Source organism: Phacochoerus africanus, chromosome 7 (assembly GCF_016906955.1).
Source record: "Phacochoerus africanus isolate WHEZ1 chromosome 7, ROS_Pafr_v1, whole genome shotgun sequence".
NCBI lineage: Eukaryota > Metazoa > Chordata > Mammalia > Artiodactyla > Suidae > Phacochoerus > Phacochoerus africanus.
Window position 1 is genome coordinate 60,808,507 of NC_062550.1, and position 16,949 is coordinate 60,825,455.

General features: G+C 37.9%; 1 protein-coding gene across 1 annotated transcript in view; it reads right to left on the reverse strand.

Moving 5' to 3' along the window:
• PTPRO (protein tyrosine phosphatase receptor type O) overlaps nt 1–16,949 on the reverse strand; it is a 48,667-nt gene extending 31,718 nt beyond the window's left edge. Inside the window, exons 1-4 of the mRNA XM_047787480.1 lie at nt 16,765–16,949; nt 12,794–12,926; nt 10,742–10,862; nt 6,874–6,942 (exon numbers count right to left, since the gene is read on the reverse strand). Coding sequence (XP_047643436.1) covers nt 6,874–6,942; nt 10,742–10,862; nt 12,794–12,797 — 194 coding nt within the window. The 5' untranslated portion in view covers nt 12,798–12,926; nt 16,765–16,949. The remainder of the gene's footprint in view (nt 1–6,873; nt 6,943–10,741; nt 10,863–12,793; nt 12,927–16,764) is intronic.

Consider the following 16,949-nt stretch of genomic DNA (forward strand, 5'->3'; position numbering starts at 1 on the left):
CATGCTACAGTGAGCATTTTGAGTGCTGTTTAGAACATCATGTTGTCATTGCAAAAAATTTTCTGGGAGTTCCCATTGTGGTGCAGAAGAAATGAACCTGACTAGAACCTATGAGGATGTGGGTTTGATCCCTGGCCTCTCTCCATGGGTTAAGGATTCAGTATTGCTGTGAGCTGTGGTGTAGGTCGAAAGTGGGGCTTGGATCCCATGCTGCTGTGGCTGTAGTGTAGGCCAGCAGCTGTAGCTCCTATATGACCCCTAGCCTGGGACTTCCATATGCCATGGGTGTGGCCCTAAAAAGACCAAATATATATATATATATATATATATATATATATATATATATATATATATAATTTTTTTCTAAATAGCTGATAAATCACACCCATCTGACATACAGTATATACAATTACAGGATCATGCCCTTCTCTTTCTTTCACTTCTCTTCTCTTGCATTCTTTATAAGCTCTTTGTCGTTATGACCGTCTTGGAAAGCCAGACAGAATGGAATTCATTCCAGTAAGGAATATGAGGCAATGGAAGAGGCATGAGGTTTATAATGGTTAAAAACAAACAAAAAGAAAAACCCAAACACATAAACTCAAAAACCTCTAAATGACCCCAATTTCATAAGCATTACTTACTCTTTCATCAGCTAAATGGAAATCACCCCCACCTCTTTAAAAGGTCTTTAGAGTTAGTCATTCTCTCAATAGAACATGCAAGAAACATGAGCAAAGCTGAGCAGTTTAAATATTGCTTGAGGCTTAAAAAGCCAACTGTTGTGGACGTTGCACAGGGTTGAGCATGAGGTAACCGTGATAATAAATAAAGAGAGTAACACAACTGAATCCAGATAGAGCTGGTCCAAATGGGATGATTTTCTCTGAATAGGAAATACCTATCCAAGCAGACTTGAAGGGAAACTGGGAGAGCATTCAAGTCAGAAAGCATTCGAGAGCATTCAAGTCAGGAATCCTGGCAGAATATAATCCTGAACCCAAGTCACTGGGGCATTTGGGCTGCACATCGGTCCTGCCATCACCCAGAAACAGATCTGCACAGCCCTGTGAGGGAGAAAGAGCCTCTGGATTTCCATGCAAACCATCAGAGGCATCCAGAGGCTTTTAGACAATCTATCGGAATCTATCTTCTCAAGAGGTTAACAGTTTAGAAATATAGTTGGGCAGTGAGTTAAGAAGGGGGGGTTGGGGGGTGGCTCCGTTATTTGTGGCAGTTGTTAACAGGGTGCGTGAAATATGGAGACAGACATGACCTGAAGGAGAATTAAAAGAGACTGTTTAGCAAATGAAAGCAGGGGAAAGACGAAGAGAAAAGTAGCAAAGAGTAGGGAATTGGGGTGGCTTTGTGAGAGTACTGAGTTTTGCTTGAAGGAGCAGGGACCACGAATTTCGCCTCTGTTATCTGACATAGCACAAGTCTAGGGCTGAAAACATCGTTTATGTTCAGTATATTTTCATTGGTTAAGATGTGCCAAGTTTACTGGAGTGCAGAAAGCATGGAGCTCTATCTTTTGCCTTCTCTTTTCACCTGAAGATAATCATTTACAGTCTCAGGACCATTCTAAAAACTACGTACCATGCTAAGAATCTGACTGCAGTGGCTCAGGTCGCTGAGGAGCTGCAGGTTCGATCCCTGGCCCAGCACAGTGGGTTAAAGGATCTGGCGTTGCTACAGCTGTGGTGTAGGTCGCAACTGTGGCTCAGATTCAATCCCTGGCCTGGAAACTTCCGTATATTGTGGGTGTGGCCATAAATAAATAAATGAAAAGATAAATAAATAAAATAAAAACTACTGAAAGGTTTTTTTCTCCCCTCACAATATTTAATCAGTACTATAAATAGCACTGAAGTTTGAACATGTCTTTATTGGGGGGACCTACTAAGGAACACATGCAAACAAGCATAGGGGTGCCTGATAAAAATTTTAAACAAACTGTGGAAAATAAGAAAGTCAGAGATTTAATCAGAGAAATGAATGTAACATTATATACATTTTCTTTTGTCTTAATTGAAATCTCTGGAGGGTATGGTAAGGGTATTGGCTGCAAGTATTCTAATGATAGGTGGGATGCTTGAGGGTGATTAGGAGATGTTAAGTTCAAAGCAAATGCATATTTTGAAAGTCAAGATGGAATTTATGGGTTCTGCTCATACCTGAACACCATTTGATGTTAAATACTTAAAATATGGGTTGACAATGGTGAAGTCAAATGCTTGGAGATTACTATTAAGAATAAACTTAGAATGATGGTGAGTGGGTCCTCATTATTTAGTATATTCCTATGGTTTTATTACTTACACATTAGTGTCTGCCATGTTTCAAAAGTTTTTCATCTAGCTTTCTTGTTAAAGAAAATACACATTCTGGTATTAACAATCTCCATTGTGAGAAAGTTCTTTTTTATACCTCTTCCATTGCAACTCAAAGTTCTACACTTTGCCCACTGTATTTCTTCTGTCTTCAGAGGAGATGAAGAACATTTGATCAATTGTCTTTTTGAATAACTCTCCAGGTTGCTTTAAATCTTGAACTTTGCCCCTTCTTCTTCTGTGAACCATTCTTTCCCGTCTATGAACTATTTTTACTGCTTTTTCTTTCCTGAGTCCTTTTCACGTTGTCCATGTTTCTGGATCTGTCAGTACGTAATTTAGTACCAAAATGCCATGGACTAATGCTTAAGGACAATGACTTTTTTTCCCCCTCTTTGGGAAAACGTTACCTTTTTTCTTATGGCTCTGAAAAAGAAATCGTCTTTCTAGATACTTTAGTTTCATAATTCAAGATCATTATCATGCTCTGTAAAAGCCGAAAACTTAGCTACAAAACAGAAACAGACTCAAAGACATAGAGAAGAGGTTGCCAAGGGGGAGGGGGTAGGAGATGGGATGGACTGGGAGTTTGGGATTAGTAGATGCAAGCTATTACATTTAGAATGGATAGACAACAAAATCCTACTGTTTAGCACAGGGAACTATATCCAATTTCCTAGGATAAACCATGATGGATGGAAAGGAATATAAAAAAAGAATGTACATATGTATATAACTAAGTCACTTTGCTGTACAGCAGAACTTAGCATAACATTATAAATCAATTATACGTTAATAAAAAAAAGATTAGCCAAAAAAGAAAACTGAAAAGGATACTATTTGAGATTTGATTATTAAAATGATTTAAAAGTCAAGAAAATAAGAATTTAAAGAAGGCTTCTTTTTAGAGAGGAAAGAATAGATTTCAGAGACACTTAGAACCTGGATTTTCTATACAGTTGTACGGAGTTAAAATAGTTAATCTCCTTACACTTCTATTTCCACATCTGTAAAATGGGGCTGATGATTCTCTCTACTGCGGGGACATTTATTAAATAAGAGGAGGATACAAAGACGCTTGCACATGATCAGTCATTCAATATTCATTGAGTTAGCATTATTATAAACACATGAAGGTCCAAAATACAGAGTATAGTATTTTGGGTTACTGCACATGAACACATTTTTTTCCGTCTTGGAAATATGGAGCTAATGGCGTCATTTACAAAGATGAAAAGCCAATGGATCGACTTGAAAAAGAAATGAATAACTACCAATACAGGGAAGAAAAGCTTGCCAAGAACATTACAAGAAGAAAATTTAATTGGGAAAACATTATAGTCCGCATCTTGGTATCATGTGCTGCTATAATTCATTTCAATATATGATTAATAATAGTACATGCTGTTAAACACATAAAATTATTAGAAAGGATTTTTCCTTTGGTTTACTTATTGAAAGCTGACTTTTAAAGACTTTGTGTTAGGTAAACAGTAAAAAAAAATCACTTACCAAGGATTAATATAAAATGCCAAAAGATAATCAGTCCAAAGACATGAGGGTAGCAGGGTTAAGAAAGCAAATATACTCCTACGCCTGTGAGCATTAATAGATAACAGATGTAAAGATGAAAAAGTGGCAAGAGTTAGTAATACAAACTGTGAACAGAGATCAGTAAATTACCTACTGGGATCACTTAAAATGACAAACACCTTAATTACAATTAAATATTATTCCATTCTGTGAAATTTAAACATGATGACTTAAGTGCTATAATATTTCCAAAATCAGTTTTATTCACATGAGGACTTATTGTAATCAGATATAGTTCTTTCAGCTTATTTGTGTCAATTAGTATGCTATTAGGTGATTACATTTTGCATTCAGTTCAATGAGGCTATGAAATGCCTCATTAGTTATCTTGAGTCTTATTCTTGGATATTACCCATGCGATGCTTAAGCCTATTTTTAGAAATCTCCTTAACATCATTTAGGTAGCTGACAGCAGCTTGTGTAAGGAAATATAAATGGCCAGTTTATGTATACTGATTCTGGTAAAGATGCTTTCAGTTCACATTCTCATAAAGCTATGTGTGACTTTTTATAACATTTTAAATTTAAATTAATATATTTCATCGCCAAAAAATAACCCTTAAAACTGAGGTGTGGAAGGACATCCAGGTATTATTCATTCAAGATAAGTAGCTCATCAACTCTCTAGTTCCTAATCGTACTTATACTCAGATGAGCGGGAGCAAAATTATTTAGTTTCACATTAATTCTCATTTAGACCATTGATTTAAAATGCCTGGTTTGAGAGTTTCTACTCTGGTGCAGTGGGTTAAGAATCCAACTGCAGAAGCTTGAGTTGCTGTGTAGGTGCAGGTTCAATCCCCAGCCCAGCTCAGTGGTTAAGGGATCCATCATTGCCACAGCTGCAGTGTAGGTCACAGTTGTAGCTTGGTTCTATCTATTGTTATTCTGAGAATTAGGGGGAAATGTTGTCACCTTGTCACTTTAGTTATTACAAATCTCCACTGAGATATGTATTTTCAGGCAGCCAAAAAAAAAAAAATGCTAGTGCTGGCAAAACTGTTTGCACAGTTTTTCTCAACTTACTAGAAAGATCCTGAAATAAATTCTCTTTTGCCTCAGTTCTAACATAACTGGTCTCTCAAAAATTCTATAAATTGTGACCAGTTGTGTAGTTAATCAATCCATAGCTCTCCTGAGTCACAAGTACAATGGGAACAATTCTTAGATTGGCCCCTCATCACAGCTCTGGGACTGGGCCTTTATTAAGGGTGAGCAAAGCAAGAAACAAATAACAGTGAGTCAGTCTTTTACTCTTGGGAAGAATGCTAATTATATTTGAAAAAAAATCTAGAAATGTTTTCTAAATTTTGAAACATCAAGAGTTTAGGGGTTTCTTGGAGTTCCCTGGTGGCACAGTGGTTTAGAGATCTGGCATTGTCACTGCTGTGGCTCAAGTCACTGCTGTGGCTCAAGTCACTGCTGTGGTGGAGGTTCTATCCCTGGCACTGGAACTTCTGCATGTTGTAGGCTGTCAAAAACAAAACAAAACAAAACAAAACAAAACAAAACAAAACAAACAAAAAAAACCCAGAACAAAAAATTGGATTAATCATATTTGAATAACACAATTCTACTCTGGTTGAAATTTTAAAAATAGCACGTCTTATCAAAAAGAATCCTATGTCAACCACCTTTTCAACTAAAGTGGGTCTCAATTAGTTGCCCACTTAGGGAGGTAGCATTTATAGTTTAAATAAAGCCTTCTCTCTCTCATTAATTCTGAGGGTAAAATTTCCAGTCTCTCTCTATTTATTTCTTTCAGAGTAACCATTTTAGCAGGTTAGGAAAAAGAAAAAAATCACTTTCTGGGGATTAAGGTGAAATGTATATATTTAATAGTGGTTGCATGGCTGCTTGTAAAAGAAACAAACTGGATCATGTAAGCAGTGCTGACTTCATATTAAATGGTTACTTAATTAACAATTTTGTTGGGTATTAATTGCTGTGGTAGGATTGTTAATTCTCATGGATCACTGTTAGGTATAATGTCAACCAACTTAATCTCATGACAATGTTTTCTTATCCTTAGAAAACATAGAAAGAAATTTTCTGATCTTAGAAAGAATTTTCTTATCTTAGAAAGCAATTTAGAAAACACTTCCTTCTTCCAGGTCCTTAATACTCAAGCATAAAGAAACATGAAGCTACCTTTCTCATGGAATTTTCCTGGCACTGATACTTATCTACCCATAAGTCTAAGTTCCTGGGCCAGGGATTGAACCTATTCCACAGCAGTAACCAGAGCCACATTAGTGACAATGCCAGATCCTTAATCTGCTGAGTCAACAGGGAATGCCATGAAATTTTTTTTTTTTGTCTTTTGTCCTTTTAGGGCTGCACCTGAGGCATATGGAGGTTCCCAGGCTAGGGGTCGAATCCGAGCTGTTGCTGCTGGCCTACGCCAGAGCCATAGCAATGCCAGAGCCCAGCTGTGTCTGCGACCTACACCACAGCTCAGGGCGACACCAGATCCTTAACCCACAGACCAAGGCCAGGGATCGAACCCACAACCTCATGGTTCCTAGTCGGATTCATGTCCACTGCACCATGGTGGGAACTCCTGAAATGAGTTTTAAATAGAAACGCTGCTGTCTTTCCCACTGCTTCCCTGGCATCTCCCCTCTGCTTCAGCCACACTTGTTCTGTGAGGTCCCTACATTTCAGACCTTCTTCAGCTCGGTTACAGGTGACTTGCACATCTGCTTTAGTCCTTTATGTAATAAATACAAGCAGACGACTGTATTTTCTTTCCTGCTCAACTGACTTAAACTCACAGAAACTGATAATACTCTGTTAAGACGATGTCACCTTGGAAAGTCCACTATGACTGCAACTGTGAAAGGATAATCAGGCAAAACTATTCCCAAAAGACAGTACCATCAAGCTTGGAGCAGACAGAGCATTGTTAAGCCATCTAGAGAGTTTTTCCAAAACAAATACTCACCAGTTGTATGGCAGCTTTCCATCCCGTTCTAAGGATGCAAAATTGACAAAAGTTCCTGCTCCACACTCCCTGTTTGAAAGGAACCACAAAAGATTACTGCTCAACAGAGTACTCTTTACCTTGATATAAAAGAGAATCTTTAGTGGCTAATCATCACAACATTACATTTTTAAAAAGCTAATATGAGCCACCTATATTCCTCTTTTGCATATAATGCAAAATAGAAAGATAAGACAAAAAATGTTTCAGAAGGGTGCATACACCCCAAAACAAGTTGTTTGAAGCCAAAAGGATTCAGTTTATAATCCTTACCAAAGGGTATTCATGATCCTAACATAAATTATTCTATTTGGGGTAGAATTTTTTTTTACAAAACCTTCAACAGTAAGGTAGAGAAAGTCTCCTAGATAGACGGAAGGGTTTCCATTTTTTAGCAAATACTCTTGTTTTAATAGCATTTTGACTTCCTCTCTATAATGATGGTGGATCAAACTGGATTGTTTAATTCCTCCTAAATTTTCCCTTTCATGTTGTAATGCCCATATTACTTATCACTTGAGAGTAAAAGAATAATACATATTGAAATAGATTAGTTTTTGCCAAGTTGGTAAAAAAAAAATACTGTCAAAGTTGTTGTTTTTTCCGGAAGCGGAGGTAGAAGTTAAACATAATTCTCATGCTTTCTCCACTTTTTGCTTAATATCATGCATACATAATATACCTCACTGAGGTCCATGCATCTCATTTTTCCTCTATTTGAGGTTGATGCTCTTATTCAGAATTGAAGCAGAGATTTTGAAATTTTCTGCACAAGGTACTCATTATTTCAGTTATATCTACTTGTTCTCATTAGAGTGTTCTAAGAATAGATTTCTTTCTTGAAAAGTACACTAACATATCATCATTTCATGTTGTATTATAATTTAGATATTATCAATTAATTTTCCTATAAATGTCAGTTTCCTATAAATGTGATTTTTTTTTTTAACTTTCTGATTCAAGAATTCTTTTTTTTTTTTTTTTTGGTCTTTTAAGGGCCACATCCATGACATACGGAAGCTCCCAGGCCAGGGGTTCGAATCAGAGCAGTAGCCACTGGCCTACGCCACAGCCACAGCAACATCAGATCTGAGCTGTGTCTGCGACCTACACCACAGCTCATAGCAGCACTGGATCCTCAACCCACTTCGTCTGCATGGATACTAGTCAGATTCCTTTCCGCTGAGCCACGACAGGAACTCCTCTGATTCAAGAATTCTTAATCTGGGGTTCAAGGATAGAAATTACGGCTCTCTGAACATAGGTAGAAAAAGTACAACCTATTTTTTACAGTTTCTAACTGAAATTTAGCAGTTCCTTCAACTATTAAAGTTAGGCAACAAGAACCAATAATATCATAAATGTTTGCGAGATTTGCTAATAGAAATTGCAGATATTTTTCTATAATAGACCCACTGCAGATACTGGACTATTGTTCATAGTCATCACCCTGATGAAATTATGAGAGTTCTTGATAATCTCCTAAATATTGTTATCTAATTTTTAATAAGAAGCATATAACACATTTGTTTTCTAAATTTGATTGCTCTATTTTCATAGATATATATATATATATTTCTTTTTAGGGCTGCAGCTATGGTACAAGGAAGGTCTCTGGCTAGGGATCGAATCAGAGCTATGGCTGCTGGCCTACACCGCAGCCACAGCAACACTGGATCCAAGCCACATCTGGGTCTACACAGCAATGCCGGATCCTTAACCCACTGAGAGAGGCCAGGGATTAAACCCTCATTCTCATGGAGACAATGTCGTGTCCTTAACCTGCCAAGCTACAATGGGAACTCCCATTAATTTCTTTTTTAATCCTATACGTTTTATTTTATTCACTCAGAAAGAAAGCATTATTCTTGGAAGAGAGCCACAGGCTTTGTTGGACTGCCAGAGAGAATCATGCACAAAAAATAAGATGGAGTCTGATAATGTGAGACAAAAGAATGTATACATGTATGTGTAACTGGGTCACCATGCTGTACAGTAGAAAATTGACAGAACACTGTAAACCAGCTATAATGGAAAAAATAAAAATCATTATATATAAAAAAATGTTAAGAATCTTTGCTCTAATGACCAGCTGGCTGAAGTAGAGTCACTCCTCCTATTTTGCTGTATGCCTCACAAAGGATGCTGCTGCCAAATACCCTCATAAATGCCACTACTTCCATTTCTACCTGTTATCCCCTGCTCCACTATTATCATTACAAGCTGAGATTTATTACATGCTTCCTATGATACTATGCTATTACTGCACTGTTGCTCCTAACTAGACCCTATTATGAGGCTATGATCATCTCTTCTTGATATCTTGATATACTTTCTTTCCCTCGCTTCCAGGCTACTACACTCTATTAATTTTCCTTCCACTCCACTAGATACCACTCATTAGTCTCATTAGTCTTTTTTTTTTTTTTTTTTGGCCACACCTGCAGCATGTGGATGTCCCCGGGTGTGAACCCTCAACACAGCAACAACCTGAGTTGCTGTAGTGACAAGGCCAGGTCCTCAACCTGCTGTGTCACAAGGGAACTCCCCATCAGTCTTTTTTGAATTAGGGGCGAATTCCTTAATTTTCAAAATTTATCCAGAATCTGATCATTTCTTCCCACCTCTGCGGCTAATACTCTGGACTGAACCACTACCGTCTCTGCCTGGATTACTGTAATGGTTCCCCCAGTTAATATGCCTGCTTTTGCCCTTGCTTCAATACTGACTCTTTTCTACATAAAAGTCAAAATGAAAATGTTAAAATGTAAGTCAGATCTTCTGCCCCAAATCCTGTAATGGCTGCGCTCTACTCAGTGCAAAAGCCAATGTCCTTACAATGGCTTATAAAGCCCTCTAGAATCTGACAGCATTTCCTGCTTCCCCCCCCCCCCCTTCATTTCTTCTGCTTTGGCTACACTAGCCCCTCTGCTCTTCCTCAAACATTCTAGTCATGCTTCTGCCTCAGGGCCTTTGCTCTGGCTATTCCCTCTACTGGGCACACTCTTCCAGCAGATAGCACATGACTAAGTTTCTCATGTTCTTCAAGTCTTTTCTCAAATGTCACACTTCCAACGAGACCTACCTGATTCCCAGAGTACCTTTCCCTGACTGCTAATCTCTCTCACTCTGCGCTATTAATTTTCTCTCATCTGCAGACATACAATGAAATCTTCCACATGCTGCAGATGTGCCCCCCCCCTACCACCGCAAAAAAAAAGAGAAAGGAAAAAAAAGAAAATAAATCCATCAGTGGTCGAAGGAAAAGGGAATCAACAAAATCATAAGCCTTTCCTAATTGCAAGAAAATGGAAACTGCCTGTGACTGTGTGTAATAGAAACAGATTTCATAAGGGGACTCAAAGGGACTTAACATAAACTATACAAACATTTTCTGATAAAACAGCTTCAACATAACTAATGAGGGAAGGGATTTTTCTTTCTTGTGGTCTCCACATATATTAAGTCCTTTCATTAATCATACTGAATTGGTATAGATTTTTTTTTTTTAGATCTTTCCTTTACTCCAAAACATATTTGCAAGTATCCACATATAATGAATGGATCTGTATTACGGGCTACTTAAAATGCCAAGACTGATGGTAAGAGATGTGACTCTGTAAACAAACAATCCTTTGCTTTACTCTTTCAATGGCAATGTTTTCTCAAATAATCATTTAAAAGTCTACTTGGAGAACACGAACTAGAAATAGACACTAAACACTGAAATTAAACTCACCTCTGTACAACTGAGGTCTGCAAAAGCCATACATGTATGACAAAAATGTTTGAAAGGCCATGGGTAAAAGATGAGCAAAACGGAGCTTACCTAGCCATCTGCAGATGCTTTTTCCTAAGAATGATGAGGGTAATCAGCAGCAGTCCGATTAAGAGTGTGCTAAGGATGGCCAGCACGGAGATGACAATCACGTTGGGATTCATCTCTGTAACTAAAGAGAAAAGCTACCCATGTTCATTGCGGCTTCTGTGACATGGAAATGAACAGAACCACTCATCGTTTTTCTTCTAATCTTCAGACTAACGGACTTATGCCGATAACAACAACAACAAAAACAATGACGTTTCCGCAAACCAGCAGTGGCCTCTTCCTGGTCAACTATCCCTTAGCAAAGTAGATTGGCAAATGGTGTTCAGGTGGGAGAATTGAGTCCATTTCAAAGACCCACTCTCAGACTGTTCTTATAAAGGAAAACCATGACATGTATAAAGAATGCCTGGGCCATGGTTTAAGTTCATGTGGAAACAAAAAAATCTAGAAGTCACTGTCGTGTATTATCATTGTTTCACACTTTCAAAAACTTGGAGAGTGGCATGGTCTTATCTTAGGCTCATTGACGTTAAAGTCAGAAAGCACAACTCTGTATCTCCCCCCCAACTAATAATGTATATGAAAAAGGCATTAGCAAGCGACCATCTGCTGCAGCACTTAACACATCGCTAGAAGCAGGAGTTCCGATGATCTGTAACCATATGTTTAGAGGCTTCCCATCTGTACAGCTCAAGAGATTAAGCCTATTAATAAGTTGTAGGCCCTTCAGAACAGAGGCTGGGGCCCTTTCATACACTATGAGCCATCTTTCATGGCACTGACATGTTGCCTACTTCAACACTATCTGCGAGAGAAGGAGGTTAAAGGTGGGGAATATATGTCAAATATTTTTACAAAATTCTTAAAAGTGAACCAGGGGAAAAGAGGAGCCACTACCCCCTCACTGATCACAGAATCACAGAACTGGATGGCTCACACAACCCCCTAAGACTTTGGGTATTTGCCGCATCCCACGTGGGCCAGCGTGGCTCCAGCTTGTCCAAGTAGAAGTACTTGAACAGAAAGAACATTAGATGCATGGTCAGAAGAGACTGTACAAGTTTGCTTGACTTCTAACTGCTCTTTGGGGAGGCTATTTTATCAGTTTCTCCTGGCCTCATTTTCCTCACTTGCAAATAAGTTTAATCATATCACCTGTCATGGAGTTGCTGCAGAGATGACAAGGAATAATAAACATTGGTATTTTAGAAACATGTAAAAGGATGTAGAAATGAGAAGCCATTAATATATTTTTCAAGTACATTTTGCCCTCTCTTTGGAAAACAAGAATTAAAAAAAGAAAACAACTCCCTCCCCCGCAAAAAAGTTCACTCTAGTGATCATTGGATAAAGCAGCTACATATATGATCAATGTTACCCAAAGGAAAATGAACCCAGCAAAGGGCTAATATAATGGTAAGAATGGTTTTATTCCAGGTAGCTTCAGAGAGAGTCTCAGATTGCAGAATCAGACTCAAGCAGGGGAATAAAACATATAACTCGGAAAAAGAATAAGGAAACAGCATTATTCTGAACCTTTCATTAATTTCTAATTTCTCTGATTATACTTTCTGCTTGCTTGGAAAATTTTCGGTGTTGACCTAGTAATTTAGGTTCACCATGACTTGCTCTGTGACCAGCTAAGGGCCAAGGCTGGAACAGATGCACCTGACTTGATTAGCGTACCATGGCTACCACCGAAGAGGATGATGGGGTTGATGAAATTGACGATAACAACTAGTATTTAGATGGCATGTGCTAGAGCTTCATGTAAGCCTCAAAACAACTCAACAAGGTACACATTAGTATTTCAGTTTTACAGATGAGTAAACAAAGGTTCAAGATAGTAAACATCTTTCCCTAAATCACACAGCTAATAAGTGCAATTTGGGATTAAAATTAAGGGCTCCTTGAACCCAAAGCTTGGATTTTTTCCATGAAACATGAGTTTTATTTAGAAAGATGGATTACGCATATTTAAAAAGAAACTTGAGGAAAATTTGGAAAGATATAATTTCCAAAGACACTGATTCCACTAATGCCTATAATTACCCATTGTTGAGACGGCTATGAACGTAGGGACACTGGGGCTGTCGTGGCTAAAGCTGGTGACACTACAGTTGTAGGCAGTGGCAGGGAGGAGGCTGGAGATGGTCACGACATGAGAAGAAACAGAAATTGGTTCCTGGGAATGCAGAAAACGAGATAAATGTTACGTCACCTTCATCTATCTTGTTTTTAAAACTACTTTTCATAGCATGTGGACAAAGTAAAAACTTTAAAAGACAAAAAAAGGAGAGCAGTGAAAAATGTTTTGTTCTTTCCTTACTTTCTATCTACTCGGTTCTCTTCCATGGAAACACCCATTGTCATCAGGTAGTTTTTTTTTTTTTTCTTCCCAGCTATATTTTACAGATGTATAAACATATAAGATATAGTTAAAAATGTAAGTGACAACATAGTTTACACATCATTCGGCTTATTTTTTATCTTGATTATCAGTATGTTTTGGTACTTTTTTTTTTTTTTTGTCTTTTTGCCGTTTCTTGGGCTGCACCTGTGGCATATGGAGGTTCCCAGGCTCGGGGTCGAATTGGAACTGTAGCCACCAGCCTACGCCAGAGCCACAGGAACTTGGGATCCGAGCCACGTCTGCGAACTACACCACAGCTCACGGCAACGCCGGATCCTTAACCCACTGAGCAAGGCCAGGGATTGAACCCTCAACCTCATGGTTCTTAGTCGGATTCATTAACCACTGTGCTGTGATGGGAACTCCTGTTTTGGTACTTCCTCTTATCAGCACAGATAAAGCTGTTTCATTTTAAGGGCTGTATAGAAATCCATTGAAAGAACATAATTTATTTAACCAGTCCCATATTATTAAATGTTGAAGTGGTCTCTGATATTTTTTTGTATTATAAACTATGCTACAGTAAACTTAACTTCACACTTATGGGACTATAAGTGTAGTACACACTCATTTAATGTATGTATATATACACATATGTATTCATATGCAAACCTGTGTGTACTTCTATGTGTATGTATGTCTGAACATACAAACATATACAAACACTCATATTCCTAGAAATCGAATTGCCAGGTCAAAAAGTTATATAGTTTTAATTTTGAAAGTTATTGACAAATTATTTTCTATAGACATTTTCCAAGACACCCACCTACCATCAATGTTTGACAATGCCTGTTCCCCTACATGTATTTCAACACAACAAATTTATAAAATTTTTGAGCTTTTTCAGCACTAGTGGAAACTTAACACTGTAGTTTTATTTTGCATGTCTTTTGCCATAAGTGAGCTCAATCATCTTTTTCTATGTTTAATAGATTTTTGTATTTATTTTCTATGAAATAATTGTTTGGACCTGTTGTTTTTGTTTTCTGGCCACACTCATGGCATGTGGAAGTTCCTGGGCCAGGGATCAAACCTGAGGCACAGCAGTGACAATGCCGAGTCTTTAACCCTCTGAGCCACCAGGGAACTCCAGGTTGTTGGACTTTATCTTTTTTGTTTGTAGTGGATCATTGTATTTTAAGAACACTACCCTCTTTGTCTGCATTCTTGGCTTTTAATAGTCTCCATCCAAGGCATAAAGACTTTGTGTTCTCAAAAATGTTTACTATTATTCTTTTTTAAGTAACTTTTAAAATTTTTATTTTCATTTGTTTACTTTTTAGGGCCAAAAGTGCAGTACATGGAAGTTCCAGGCTCGGGGTCAAATCTGAGCTGTAGCTTCTGGCCTACCACAGCCACAGCAACACCAGATCCCAGCCTTGTCTGTGACCTACACCATAGCTCATGGCAATGCTGGATTGTTAACCCACTGAGCAAGGCCAGGGATCAAACCTGCATCGTTATGATTACTAGTTGGGTTCATTACCACTGAACCACAATGAGAATTCCTTAAGTACATTTTTATTGGAGTATAATTATCTTATAATGTTGTGTTAGTTTCAGGCAATATAGCAAAGTGAATTAGGATTTTTTTCAGTTTTTCTTTCTTTTTTTGTCTTCTTAGGGCCACACCCGAAGCATATGGAAGTTCCCAGGCTAGGACAGAATTGGAGCTGTAGCCCCTGGCCTACGCCACATCCATAGCAACTTGGAATCTGAGCTGCATCTGTGAGCTACACCACAACTCACGGCAACACCGGATCCTTAACCCACCGAGTGAAGCTGGGGAACGAACCTGTATCCTCATGGATACTAGTCAGATTCATTTTGGCTGAGTCATGACTGGAACTCCCTAAAGTGGATTAGTCATATATATATATATATATATATATATATATATATATATATATATATTCTCCTTCAGATTCTTTCTCCATATAGACTATCACAGGATATTGAATAGATTTCCCTGTGCTATATAGTAGGTCCTTGTTACTTATTGATTTTGTATTATAGTAGTGTCTATTAACTTATTCTTGAGTAGAACAAGTTGTTAATTTGGTGGGACAATGGCCTGACCACTGACAAGTACAACACAATGACGACTGGTCAATATAAAAAAAAAATGAGCCAGCATAATACTCTTTTTCAAAACAAGGATCTGAAACACCTCTGCCTAAAGAGGTGAGAGCCATCAGCATGGAGTTCCCCACTCCCATCCCTCTCACTATTCATAAAAGAATGATTCTAAGAAATGATTTTTGCTAACAGAACTCAGTTGTAGTAAGTAGCTACCTAGCCAATTTTTTTTTTTTCTCTCAAAGAGAGACATTACTTTAGTTGTAGAGAAGAAATTTCACTATTGGCAGAGCAGTTATTTTCCAAAAGGATTCTTAGGATAGAAAAAAAAAAAAAAAGACTTGGCTTTTCAGTACAGATCAAAAAGGTAAATTTGTAGAAGACACTATCAAAAGGGGAAAGGAATCAAAGCAAATTATCTTTACATTCAGTAAGGATGGAATCATATTCCCAGAAATCCTTTTTTCTTTTCAATCTCATGAACTGCATTATTTAAAAATCATCAATTGTTCATGTGCATAGTATTCGTCTATGCACTGTATTTTGTGACATCCCTCGCAGACTTGCCCTTTTCTTTCCATGTGTGGCTGTAAAGCACTTTTTTTGTTCTTTTGGTTTTGCCACCCCAAAGCTCCTGGTCCATCTCTCTCCTTCTACTCAATTTGACCTGGTGAATTCATCATATCTACTATTTGGGATTCTAAAGCTTTAACAATCACCTTTTTCAACCTTCATTTTCCTAGGCAAAATTGTCCTCTTACTAACTAGATATAAATCATTCTTTTAAATTCTCTTAGTCACATGGCTCTCTTCTGGCACTTATATTAATTATTTCTACTCTAGCGAAATATCTACAACTAAATGAAAGAAAAAATTGAAGGCACGTATTGACCCTACCTTTTGTGCCCCATGCAATGACTTTCACATAAATGAAAATTAGTTAATATTTGTTAAAATATATTTTACATGACAATGTCTTCATCCCTTCTACAATTTAATGGCCAATAGGAAAAATGATTCAATTTAACTCCTCCATCCAACACAGAGTGACTAAGAACTTGGGACCAAAGACAATACAAAGATGAAAATAAACTTTATGATTTGGCACATTGGTTACAACATATTTGGGAATAGTTCTAAGAACAATTTAAAATTTCTCTCACTGAAACACAAAAGTGCACATGAGAAATTTTCATTTTATGTCGTTCAAAGAAAGGGAAAATTCTCATTTTACATATATATGTGTCTTTTACAGGTCATAACTGTGGCATATGGAAGTTCCCAGGCTAAGGGTCAAATTGGAGCTGCACAGCAACTCAGGATCTGAGCCATGTCTTCAATCTACACCACAGCTCACAGCAACACTGGGTACTTTAACCCACTGAATGAGGCCAGGGATCGAACCTGCATCCTCATGGTTACTAGACAGGTTCGTTACCACTGAGCCAAAACAGGAACTCCCATTTTGCTCGTATCTTTAGCCTTAATCAAAATTAACTCGGAAAAGGAAAATCCATGGGCACAGTACCTGGAGCTGTGTTTCCTGGCCAGAGCCAACTTGTTGACAGATGACTTGGAAGAAATCAGCCACACCCTCTTCTACCCACAGCAAAGTCACTGAGGTCTGGGTTTTGTTCACTGCAAAGAGTGATTTTGGAGGAGCCGGTTCTGAGCAAAGACAAGTTTGAAAAAATTCATTTAATCCAACATAGT